The 12,448-nt window shown below is 56.2% G+C and overlaps 1 protein-coding gene across 1 annotated transcript in view; it reads left to right on the forward strand.

The window, feature by feature from the left end:
* SLC38A8 (solute carrier family 38 member 8) overlaps nt 1–12,448 on the forward strand; it is a 44,416-nt gene that overhangs the window by 20,496 nt on the left and 11,472 nt on the right. The window contains exons 5-9 of the mRNA XM_027119155.1: nt 885–1,026; nt 1,871–1,972; nt 5,123–5,180; nt 10,620–10,734; nt 12,027–12,174. Of these exons, the coding sequence (XP_026974956.1) occupies nt 885–1,026; nt 1,871–1,972; nt 5,123–5,180; nt 10,620–10,734; nt 12,027–12,174 (565 nt within the window). The remainder of the gene's footprint in view (nt 1–884; nt 1,027–1,870; nt 1,973–5,122; nt 5,181–10,619; nt 10,735–12,026; nt 12,175–12,448) is intronic.

Here is a 12,448-nt window from a genome sequence, read left to right on the forward strand (position 1 = left end):
CTCGCTGTCTCCCCTCTCCCCCATCTGTCTAGCCTCCTCTATCTGATAACTCCAAATTCTCCGTCTTACTGTGGTGGAATCAAAACGGGTCCAGACTCCTAGGTGTTCCTTCTCTTGAGAGTTTGATGGGGTCTGTGTCCCCTCCCCCGAATCAGAGCGGGCTCCGTGACGGCTCGGCCTGGTGGAGGAGGGCAGATGGGACACTGCCAGTTCTAGGCCTGGCCTTTAATAGGACGGCACCTTCCGCCTTGGGCTCGGGACCCCCCAGCTGTCATGGACCAGCCTGCTGGACGGTCTGCAGGGGGGGCCCCGCGGAGCCCAGGCATCCCCACCAGGCACCCTGTGTGAGCGCAGCCGCAGCCGTTGAGGACCCTCCAGCCCCGCCCCCTGCCAAATACCCCCGAGGGCCCGCAGCCTATCTCTTGCGGAAGGCCAGCTCAGCCCGGCCCTAATTCTCCTCTCTCTGATAACGGGGTTGCCCGGGGCTGCTGTTTGGGGGAAATGTATTCCAGGCCCCGACTTCACCGCACACACCCTTTGAGCCCTTGAGTAAATTTTCACAAACAGGAGGGCCTGGGTGCCCCAAGGGCAGACCGTTGTGTTGTTTGCTGCCGATTCCAGCACTTAGAGCAGCGCCTGCCAGGCGGAAGGAACTCGGTGAAGGTCTGTTGAATGAATGCCTACAGCGTGTTCCCTCCGTCCTGGTGGCACGTGACAAGGTCCCCATCATGCTTGTCATCCCACCCCTTTAAACTCACGGGGATGACTCAGTGCCCACGGCGAACCCACCCGAGGACCCAGAGCTGGGAAGCCCGTGGCCGCGGCTTTTCAGCTGGGGGAGGCCACGCGGGGCTCGCTGCATCTCCTTCCCTCCCTCCCCCTAGTGTGCGACCTGCTGCTGCCCGGCGCCCCGCCAGCCCCGCAGCCCTGGTACACCGACCAGCGCTTCACCCTGACGCTGCTCTCCATGCTGGCCATCCTGCCCCTGTCTGCCCCACGTGAGATCGGCTTCCAGAAATACACAAGGTACAGGCTGCAGCCCCTTCCTGGCAGGACGATGGCTGGGGCTGGGTCCCCACCTCGGCGGACGCTTGGTGGGTGGTTCCTGTCCGCCTGGGATAGGGGAGCTGCTAGCACGGGTCTTCCCGTTTGCAGAAGGGGAAAAAAATGTTTAATTACACAAGTCATACATGTGCCTGATAGAAAATACAGATAAACAAAAAAGAAATTTACCCGTAATGACAGGACCTGCAGCTGACATTTTGTTACCTAATGATTGTAGACTTTTTCTGCACACACACGCACATACGCTGGCACGGACACACACACACACACACACACACACACACACACACACACACACACACTTTTTCCCAATTTACCGTCTTAGGCTTTCCATGTACTTTTGCAAAAATTAAGGCTGGCAAAAGTCTTCACACAAGTGTGCCACCCGCCTTCCCCTGTCGTGTAATGAAATGGAGCAGAGAAAGAGTGGGCAGGACCCCCTTGGCCCCCCGGGCACCCCCACCAGCTGAGTCAGGGTCCTCCTTCCCCCTGTGCTGTGGCCTAGCGGGCAGTGTCCCGACTTAGATGCTGAATCCCAGCGGCTGTTGTTGGAGAGACGGGGCCGCCCGTAGCAATCACAGGCTCGCAGGTCTGACCTCGCTGGGCCTGAGCGTGGCCCTGCCCTGCTCGCCTGGAATGCTCTTCCCGCTGTCCCCATTGTGCAGATAAGGAAATGGAGTCCAGACACTGGCCTGACACCTTGCCTGTGTGGGCAGAGCTGGCATTGAGACCCCGCTCCGTGTGGCTCCCCAGCCCCTACCTCACCATAGAGGCCCCCTAACGCTGCGCTCCATCCGTGTGTTAGCATCCTAGGCACCCTGGCCGCCTGCTACCTGGCCCTGGTCATCGTGGCACAGTACTACCTCGGGCCCCAAGACCTCGCTCGTGAGCCCCACCTGGCATCGAGGTGAGTCTTGGGCGATGGCTTCCCGGGGCTGCTGTGAGGGCCGCTTCTCCCCCCGACCCTGCCCATGGTTTGCACAGAGCCCTGGCTCGTCCCGTGAAATCCTTCAAGTCTCTGATGCCGTAGAATTCAGCAAAGCCTCCTTTCCTGGGACTTCCCTGGCGGTCCAGTGGTTAGGACTGTGCTTCCACTGCAGGGAGTGCGGGTTCAAGCCTTGGTCGGGGAATTAAGATCCCACGTGCCACACGGTGCGGCCAAAAAAAAGCTCCTTTCCTTCTTCAGAATGACAGTGCTATCACTAGTGAGGACGGGGGACAGGCTAAGGGACACGGAAACACTGGACACCCCACCAGCCTGGGGCTCCTAGGCTGTTGCAGATGCGTTCCCCACAGCTTAGGGGCCGCAGAACCAGCCAGCAAGATGCAGGTGCAGGGGCAGAGGCCAGTGAGGCCCGACGAGCCTGAGCGAGGCCAAGAGTGGGAGTGGGCCTGGGGGGGGTGGTATCCTGTAGGGATGCAGAGCTGCGGTGAGGACTTCAGTTTTGCACGGAAGCCACTGCAGGGTTTTGATCACAGCAGGGGCTTGAAACCAAATCGGCTGGTGGCAGGCCAGCTCCACGAGCTTGTGACCTGTGACGTCCCCCAGGGTCCTGGGCTGAGAAGGGCCCTGCTGGCGCCATCCTGAAATGCTTAACCGCTGTTGAACAGGGGCCGGCACTTTCATTTTGCACTGGGTCCCGCAAATCGTGTGGACCCTCCTGGAGGGTAGGTTGGAAGTGGAGTGAGAGAGAGAGAAGAGAGTCCGGGTGACTCTGAGCTTTGGCGATGCCGTTTCATGGGCTGGATGGGACGGGGAGGGGTCGGGTGGGGATGTGTAAGGTTGGAGACGGCTGTGAGACGCTAAATAAAGACGTCAGGGAGCTGGTCAGACTGTGCACCTGGAGTCCAGAGAGGCCTGGGCTGGAGAGAGGAACATCAACCCATAGATGGCATGGAAGTAAGGCCAGGAGCCCAGGTGAGAACTGAGCTGGTGGCCCTCTGCCAGGCCCTGGGGGATCAGCGAGAGGGATGGCAAGTTAGCAGCTTCTTGTTAGCTTCTTGGGGCTGCTCGTAGTAACTCATGAGCACAAACCGGGTGGCTGAAAGCAGCAGCGACTTCTCCCCTGGTTCTGGAAGCTAGAAGTCCAAAATCAAGGTGTGGGCATGGCTGCGCTCCCTCTGGAGGCTCCGGGGGAGGGTCCTTCCTGCCCCTCCCAGCGTCGGTGTTGCCGGCACTCTTTGGCCTTCCTTGGTCTGCACATGCTTCGCTCCAGACTCGGCCCCCATGGTCACACGGCCTCTGCCCTGTGTGTTTCCTCTTCCTATGAGGACACCAGTTGTTGGGTTAACTCCCAGCCTACTTCAGTATGACCTCATCTTCATTTAACCAATTACATCTACAAAGACCCTTTTTCCAAATAAGATTTCATTCTGAGGTTCCCAGTGGCTATAAATCTAGGGGGACACTGTACAACCCAGGACAGAGGATAATAGAATCTGGGTCTCAGAAGTCAGCAGAATTTCAAGAAGGTTGGGGTGATCGCCACCAGCTGCCGCTTCTGGGTCACATGGAGCTGAGCCCTGGCGCCTGATTTGGCCACAGAGGCCGCTCGATGTGGCTGAGTTTCATCAGGGCAGGAGGCGGGGTTGAAGGCCCAGGTGGATTGGGTTCAGGAGAGGGGGAAGGGAAAAGCCGGGAAAGAGCTCTTCTGAAGAGGGGAGAAGCGGAAAGTACCGGGGCACAGAGGCCATGTCCCGTGTGGCCCACGGCACACCGACGGCATGACCCAGCAGTGGAGGAAACCCGATCAGAAGAGGGCCAGATCCACTGCTCATCTGTGGCCTTGAGTCTGCGGAGGGGAGGGTCCTGCTCTCTGGAAATGCAGCCTCCAAGGCTGGAGCTCGGGCAGTCTCACCCACGGGAACAGGAGAGGACAGCACGTGAGGCCCAGAGGACGCGGGCAGGCAGATGGAGCTGTGGGAGCGTGGGCGCTAAGAAGCTGGCCATCGGCTGACAGTGCTGTTGAGGAAAGTCCGGGAAGGCAGGGCTTGGCAGGGAGGCGCCGTGATCTGCACCAGAGTTAAGAGGTGGCCGGAGCGCAGCACAGAAGGGAGATACTTTCCCCACTTTCCCCGTGGCTGCTGTGACACGTTCCTGCCAAACTTGGTGACTTAAAACTACACAAATTTATTCTCTTACAGTTCTGATATCAGAAGTCCAGAATAGGTCTCACGGGGCTAAAATCGAGATGTCAGCAGGGCTGTGTTCCTTTCGGAAGCTCTAGATGGGAATCCGTTTCCAGCTCCTAGAAGCGCCCACATTCCTTGGCTCGGGGCCCCTTCCTCCATCTTCAAAGCCAGCAAGGTTCCATCTCTCTGACCCTGCTTCTCTGGTCACAGCTCCCTCTGACCATAGCTGGGGAAGGTTCTCTGACTGCAAGGATCCTTGGGCTACATTGGGCCGAGATCCTCCAGGGTCATCTTGTGTAAGGTCCCCAGGGTTAGGACATGGGTCTCTTTGGGGCCCACTCTCTACCACAACCAGGAAACCCCGATTCTATAGCGGGTGCTGTATATGCTTCCTCCAACTATGTGTCCCTAAAGGTGCCGGAGGCTGGTACGTAGAGCTGATGATTAAAGGAAGCTGGAGGGCCACCATGTGGGGACCACTGAGAGGGCTTGACCTGAAGATTCTGCCCCATGCACACCTCAGTTCTCTTGGGCAGCTTGGACAGAGGTCAAAGCATCCTTGCCCTGTGGGGTCTGTTTGATGGAGGCTGCCTGTGCCCCCAACCACCCCAGCCCCTAAGCTCACTGGGCACAGGCAGCCTCCAAGGGAGGCCGGGAGTTCCTCCCAGCCACGCCCTGCCCAAGTTGTGCCTGCAGGGAGAATGTCAAGTTACCATATGTCAGCACAGATGTACTTAGAAAGTGCAGCATTTAACATGCAGGCTTTTCCAACCCCCCAAACCCGGCAGTGGACATGGTTTTTAAAACCTGTCTTACAGTCACGCTTAGTTACATCTTGCTGGTGGTGTTGAAAACTCATTTCCAAGTTGAAGGTTGTCTTGAGTTTAACTTTTTGTAACAAGCACCCGTTTTCATCTCTTTACAGTCCTTCCTCCTGGGCCTCCGTATTTAGTGTCTTTCCCACCATCTGCTTCGGATTTCAGGTAACCTTGGCGTCCGTGTTGCAGAGGGTGGCATTTGCAGGCTCTGGGGACCGCCTGCTCCCTCAGGAGAGTGTGGCCTCCCTGTCGGGAGAAGCTCAAGGACTTGTGCTAGGGTGAGATGGGCTGTCTTTGGCAGACGGTGCACGTGGCCGGCATCTGGGCTCTGGGAACCGGCCCCGCCGACAGCCAGCAGCAGCACCTTTGTTTGTTGGGTCTGGGGTCCAGTGTGTGGGCCCGGGACCTGTCCCCTCCTTTGCGAAGTCCTCACGGCCGAGTCGCCACGCCTGGGGACCTGGAGCGGCCTTTTTACGTAGAACGCCTTCGTGCAGGTGGCTTCTGCCGCGGGGGCCTGGAGGCTTGCCGGCTAGGAGGGCGGGAAGGTGCGTGGGGAGCTGGCGGTACTGGGCAGAATATATAGAGTTTGATAGAATGGCATGGAGTAAGGAATTCCGTGCGTGGAATCCAGTGGAGGGGCTTCCGCCGCAGCGCTGGGTGGGGCAGATTCAGAGATGCCCTTTTCCAGGCGCAGATGCCTGGGAGGAGTCTTGAGCAATGTGTGGGAGGTGGCCAGCTAGAAGGGGAGGGCGCTTCAGCTGGAGAGCCCCGGAGGGGGCGGGGGTCCCAGGCTGGAGAGCTGCAAGGGGCGGGGAGGGGCTGGAGGGGCGGGGCTGGCGTTGGGCTTCGCTCCCCGCCTTCTGGGCTCTCCTGGGGTCTCGCAGTCTCCTAGCAGGCGGCAGCTGACTCCCTTGCTCCATTGTTTATTTTAGGAAAGATTTGCCTCTCTCCTAAAAACAACCACCTCCCCACCACGACAACAATAAAACCGCCCCCAGTGAAATCTAGTTCTCGAGGGAAAGTGGCTCGGGGTTGACAGTGTCTCAGCTTCGTAGCCTGAGCGGCTTCTTGCTGTGCTCACCAGCCAGCTCCCCTTTGTGTTTGTCAGCTTATGTTTTCTTTGAGAACCACTTTTTGGGGAAAAGAAAAGTCCTGAAACATTTCCGTTGCTCTTTTTTATAAATGAGTCGCTGTAGCGTTTCTGGGGCTTAGCAAGCCGCTCACAGAACTTCTCACGTTTCTTCCTGCACACCCAATATTTTGAAAGATGGAAGGCGACGATTTTGCTGTCAACCGTTTGGATGTCGTTTAGCCAGTCTCCTCTCGGGTCCCCGAGCACCATATGGTGTAGCAGGCTCGCGCCGGGCAGGGTGGTGCTTTCCAGATGCTTGTGAGGAGGTGCCCCCCTCACCTTTGCCTCGGCTCCCTCATCCCATTCTCCTAGCAACCGAGGCCTGGGCTGCCGTTTCCAGGGACACGGGATGCGGAGATGGGGGAGTTGGAAAAGGATGTGGATTGCAGGGCGGGGGTGGGGCAGAGGACTAGTTGCCGAGGCCGGGGATAGGGTTGCCAGGATCCAGCTTGGGGAGTCAGGGATCTGGGGGTTGGGGAACTAGGCGCAGGTGAAGGTGGAAGGGAGCCGGGTGAGGAGTGGCGCTGGGCTGGAGGGGCTGCTGAGCGGGGGAAGGCGTGGGCGGTCACCTGGCGTCATCGGGAGGTCGGGTTCAAACACACCGCTCCCCACACACTTAGCGGGGCACCCCGTCCAGCCTGCGCAGAGTCGGAAGGAGGGGCTTGGGGGAGCACGGGTTGTGGGTGCAGGCTCTGCTCCCAGACACTCTGGCCACACGCGGTACTTCTCCCTTGTTTGTGTTTTTTTAATTGAAGTATGACTGATGTACAACACCGTGTTAGTTTCAGGTGTACAGCACAGCAATTCAGCCATATGTAGCTGAATATATATGCACGTTCGTTTTCAGATTTTTTTTCCTTTAGAGGTTATTACAAAATATTGAGTATAGTTCCCTGTGTTATACAGGAGGTCCTTGTTGGTTATCTGTTTTATCCGTCGTAGTGTGTATATGTTAATTCCAAAGTCCTAATTCATCCCCCCCCCATCCCCCTTTCCCCTTTGGTGACCATAAGTTAGTTTTCTATGTTTGTGAGTCTTTTTCTGTTTTGGAAATAAGTTCATTTGTATCTTTTTTTTTTAGATGCCACATATAAATGATGTCATGATATTTGTCTTTCTTTGGCTTACTTCTTTTAGTATGATAATCTCTAGGTCCATCCATGTTGCTGCAAAGGGCATTATTTCATTCCTTTTTATGGCTGAGTAATATTCCATTGTATATATGTACCACATCTTCTTTATCCGTTCATCTGTCAGTGGACATTTAGGTTGCTTCCATGTCTTGGCTATTGTAAATAGTGCTGTAATGAACATTGGGGTGCGTGAATCTTTTCGAATTATGGTTTTCTCCAGATATATGCCCAGGAGTGGGATTGTAGGATCATATGGTAGTTCTGTTCTTAGTTTTTAAAGGAACCTCCATACTGTTCTCCATAGTGCCTGTACCAATTTACATTCCCACCAGCAGTATAGGAGGGTTCCCTTTTCTCCACACCCTCTCCAGCATTTGTTATTTGTAGACTTCTTGATGATGGCCATTCTGACTGGTGTGAGGTGGTACCTCACTGTAGTTTTGATTTGCATCTCTCTAATAATTAGCGTTGTTGAGCATCTTTTCATGTGCCTGTTGGCCCTCTGTGTGTCTTCTTTCCCCTTGGTGTTTTTAAACGGCTTTGAGATACAACTTAACGTGGCATACAACTCACCCCTCTAACGTGTACAGTTCAGTGGTTTTTAGTATGTTCGCAGAGTTGTGCAACCATCGCCACCATCAATTTTACAACATTTTCATCACCTTCAAAAGAAACTTGTACTTATTACCAGTCACTCCCCATCCCCCTCTTGCTTCCCTCCTGGCCCCTGGCAACCACAGATTTTTCTGTCTCTCTGGATGTGCCTGTGCTGGGCACTTCAGGTAAGTGGAATCATACAGTATATGGTTCTTTGTAGCTGGCTTCTTTCACTCGATGTGGGGTTTTGTTTTGTTTTTAATTTATATTTCTGGCCGCGTTGGGTCTTTGTTGCTGCGCGCGGGCTTTCTCTAGTTGCGGCGAGCGGGGGCTTCTCTTCGTTGCGGTGCGCGGGCTTCTCATTGCGGTGGCTTTTCTTGTTGCGGAGCACGGGCTCTAGGCGCGCGGGCTTCAGTAGTTGTGGCGTGCAGGCTCAGTAGTTGTAGCTTGCGGGCTCTAGAGCGCAGGCTCAGTAGTTGCGCACGGTCTTAGTTGCTCTGCGGCATGTGGGATCTTCCCGGACCAGGGCTCAAACCCATGCCCCCTGCATTGGCAGGCAGATTCTTAACCACTGCGCCACCAGGGAAGTCCCACTCACCGTGGTGTTTCTGAGGATCGTCCGTGTGGTACATGTGTCAGGACCAGGTCCCTTTTCATGGCTGAGTGATACTCCACTGTTGGAGAGTCCATAGCTTGTTTTTCCTTTCTTCAGCTGGTGGCCGTTTGGACCGTTTCCACTTCTTACCCACCACATGCTCCTCTGCCCAGCGTCCCATCACTTAGTGAATAGTGAGCTTGCTATTGGCCAGCCAGCGTCCTAGATGCTTTCCCAGCAGGGCAGCCCTGCCCTCAGAAGCTTTATTTCCCGGCATAAGACCAAGAGAAACACAACCCGGGAGTCATAGGAGAAACAGGAAGAAGGGCAGGGCCCCATCCTGCAACCACCAAGCATCCTTTCCCCCATGTCTGGGTTCCGGAGTATAGGAGGTGGGAACATTGATCCTGAGTTCCACTGCTTGTTGGTTGAGGGCCCGTGTGCGTGCGTGTGTGTGTGTGCGCGTGCTTGCCCCAGGCTGGACGCCGCCTCTGTGGCTGGAATCGGGAGGCCTGAGGCTGGTGTGCCCCAGCCCCTCACAGTGGGTACTCCATGAGGTTGGAGACTGTGTGAGGATGGTTGATGGGTACCCCACACTCGCAACAAGGGGGACTGATATAAGGACCTGAGTGTGGAGAGCTGGGGTTGGGTGCAGGGAGGCCTCATGGCTGCAAGTGGGGCAAGGGGATGGATGATTGAGTAACCGCTGGAGTGCCCTTCACCTGTGGGCCAGGCTCTATGCTGGGAATGAAGGAGGCAGGTGTGTCTGACACCACATACCTGACAGACGCTGAACCAGCAAACCCAGATGTGCTCACCTGGGGGGCGTGAGAGCAGAACTCGGCCAGCTGGGGAGGAGGGCTTTCCTAAAGGATGAGTAGAAGCTGGCTGGACCAGGAGACATCGCAGGCAGAGCACACAGCACGGGCAAAGGCCCTGAGGCAGCGAAGAGGGACCGTGGTGGGCTGAGCTCGGTGGGCGAGGGGAGCAGGGCTCTCGAGCCTGGGGAGTGGGCAGGCATGGACGGTCATCCTGTTGGCTTTGATCACAAGTGAGTAAATGGATGTGGTGGTGGGAACCCTGCCCCGGGAGCCTGGGAAAATCCCAGAACCCATAGGGCACATCCAGATACGGCAGCACGTCTCACCCCTGGCTGCTCATCAGGGTCTCCTGGGCTGCTGATAAACACCGCTGCCCAGGACCTGCCCCAGATAAATAAGGTCCACATCACAGGTGGGCTGCTGGCATTGGCTACATGTATTTTATATTTTTAAAAATTTGACCATGTGATACAGTATGTAGGAAGTATATAAATCATAAGTATGTGTACTCCCATGAAACCGTCACCCCGATGGGGATATAGAACATCGTCAGCACCCCTGGAATGTTCCCTCAACAGCACCACCCCACCCCACTATTCTGCCCTGTGTCACCACAAACGGTAACTCTCGACTGAGGGTGATTTTGCCCCTAGGGGACATTTGGCAATGTCTGCAGACATTTTTGATTGTCACAACTGTGGGGGAGGCTCCTGGCATCTAGTGGGTCGAGGCCAGGGGATGTGGTCCGCATCCCACCGTGCACAGGACAGTCTCCGAGCATCAGCAATGCTGCGGTTGAGAACCCCGTCCTGGCTTGCTTGGCTTGTAACTTGAACTTCACGTACATGGAAACGTTCTTCTTCTCTGGCATCTTTTGCTCCACGTTACAGCTGCAGGGCTCTCTGTGTTGAGGTGTGCAGTTGTGTTCACCCCTTTTCAGTGCTGTGTAATATTCTACACATGAATATCTGATGACTTCTGCCTTCTGCTCTTGGTGGGCATTTGGGTTGTTACCCACATTTGGGGACACTGAGACTTTTTTTTTTGTATTTTAAAAAATATTTTATTTATTTATTTTCGCCTGTGTCGGGTCTTAGTTGCGACGCTCGGGATTTTTGTTGTGGTGCACGGGCTTAGTTGCCCTGCAGCATGTGGGATCTTAGTTCCCTGACCAGGGATTGAACCCATGTCCTCTGCATTGGAAGGCGGATTCTTTACCACTGGACCACCAGGGAAGTCCCAAGACACTGAGACTTTTTAGATGACGCCAGGTGATTCTAGCGCCAAGCTGGCTCCACTCCCGTTGACCCTGCTGCTCCCTTGCAGTGTCACGAAGCTGCCGTGTCCATCTACTGCAGCATGCGCCACCAGAGCCTCGGGCACTGGGCCCTCGTCTCCGTGCTGTCCTTGCTGGCCTGCTGCCTTGTCTACTCGCTGACAGGTGAGGCCCGCGCGGGGTGCCCGGGACCTGGGTGCGGAGCAGTGGGAGAAACCGGGATAATCACAAGTGTGTATAGAGACCCTACCGCGTCCTGGGTGCAGTGCTAAGCGGTTTGACTGCCTGTGCTGCTTTTGTCCCTAACACCCCCAGGAGAGTCCACAATTCATAGCGGAGGCCACTGAGGCTCAGAGGGTTGCCATGGCTTGTCCAGGGTCTCCCAACTAGACGTGGCAAAGCTGAGATGCAAACCCTGGCCCGTCTGTCTCCTGAGCCCCTGCTCTTCACGCCCCACGCCCCTGCCTGCCCGTCTCGTGGGATGGCGTCAGTGCTGGCTGTCGGAGCATGATATCCAGGCAGTGGTTTACAGGACACTCTCTTGGATGCAGTGGGTTTCACCATCCACACACTGGCACAGGAGGGTCTTCAAAGGTGACAGAAGTGTGGCTCAGAGAGGGGCTGTGCCACACCTGAGGTCCCACAGCACATCCGGTGCACAGCCCAGGGCCCGGGCGCAGGCTGACTCCTGGCCGCTTTCCTCCAGCCCAGCAGCCCTTTCTTTCGTCAGCCTATCAGAGTCTCTGATTCAGGGAGCTCTTGGGCTCCCACAGATGTGTCAGGGGCCTTGGACACTTGCTGGGTGACTTCTGTCTAGCAGGGGAGGTCTCTCTCATTCTGTGGCCCCTGAGTTGGACCCAGTGATTGAGAGTCTCCTTCAGATGGTCCAGGGCCAGCAGGATCCTGGGACTGGAGAAAAACCAAAGCAAACCACAGCTCTTGGTCAGCGGTGGATGTCTCAGGACCGGGCAGGTGATGCGGAGGCCGAGAGGCAGTGCTGGGTTGTGGGGTAGGGACCTGACTTCTGCTGTAATGAGCTGTGTTATTCCAGACAGTTATTGACATCTTGGGTCTTGATTTTCCCCATCAGGAAAATGGGCGCACTGACAGCTTCTTTCTCTAGGTGCTCTAAGGGTGGGGTGGACAGGGCACGGAAAGCATTGTTCAGACTGCTTCCAGTCAGTCCACGCCCATGAGTGGGTGCCTTGTACGGGTGCTGTGAGCTGTTTGGAAGAAGGACAAGGGACAGTTTTGCCCAGCAGGAGTTTGAGTCAGAAGGACCAGGACCCTGTAGACTGAGGACAGGAAAGCCTTGGGAGATTCTAGAACCTTCTGTCAGCTCCTAGGGGAAACCTTAGCAGCGGTAGATCTGGGTGCTGTCTGCGTGTCGGAGTTGAGGTGGGGGGACGGCATTTTTCTAATCAGCTCTCCTGTGTTCCCCCCTTTACCCTTCACAGGCGTGTACGGCTTCCTGACCTTTGGGACAGACGTTTCTGCTGACATCCTGATGTCCTACCCAGGCAACGATGGGGTCATCATCGTTGCCCGGGTCCTCTTCACTGTGTCCATCGTGACTGTCTACCCCATCGTGCTCTTCCTGGGGAGGTGAGGCCAGCTCGTGGGACATGGTTCAGTGCAGAGCACAGCACCCGTCGAAAATTAGCACGTGCCAGGCGCCACGCCAGCCCACGTGGCGTGGGGACTGTCTTCACCTCTGTTTCCTAGAGGAGGAGACGGGCAGGGGAGTCAGGTGGTTTGGCCAGCGTCGCCCAGCTGGTGTCAGGACTGGAGCCTGGCCCCCGGAGCTTGGCGGCCCAATGTGGTCCCGCCCTGTCGGCTACCCATGTGCGGCGGGGGTTCCCAGGGAGTGAGCCCCGCC

This window comes from Aethalodelphis obliquidens, unplaced genomic scaffold (assembly GCF_003676395.1).
Source record: "Aethalodelphis obliquidens isolate GAN/ISIS:26980383/991018 unplaced genomic scaffold, ASM367639v1 scaffold20, whole genome shotgun sequence".
Classification (NCBI taxonomy): domain Eukaryota; kingdom Metazoa; phylum Chordata; class Mammalia; order Artiodactyla; family Delphinidae; genus Aethalodelphis; species Aethalodelphis obliquidens.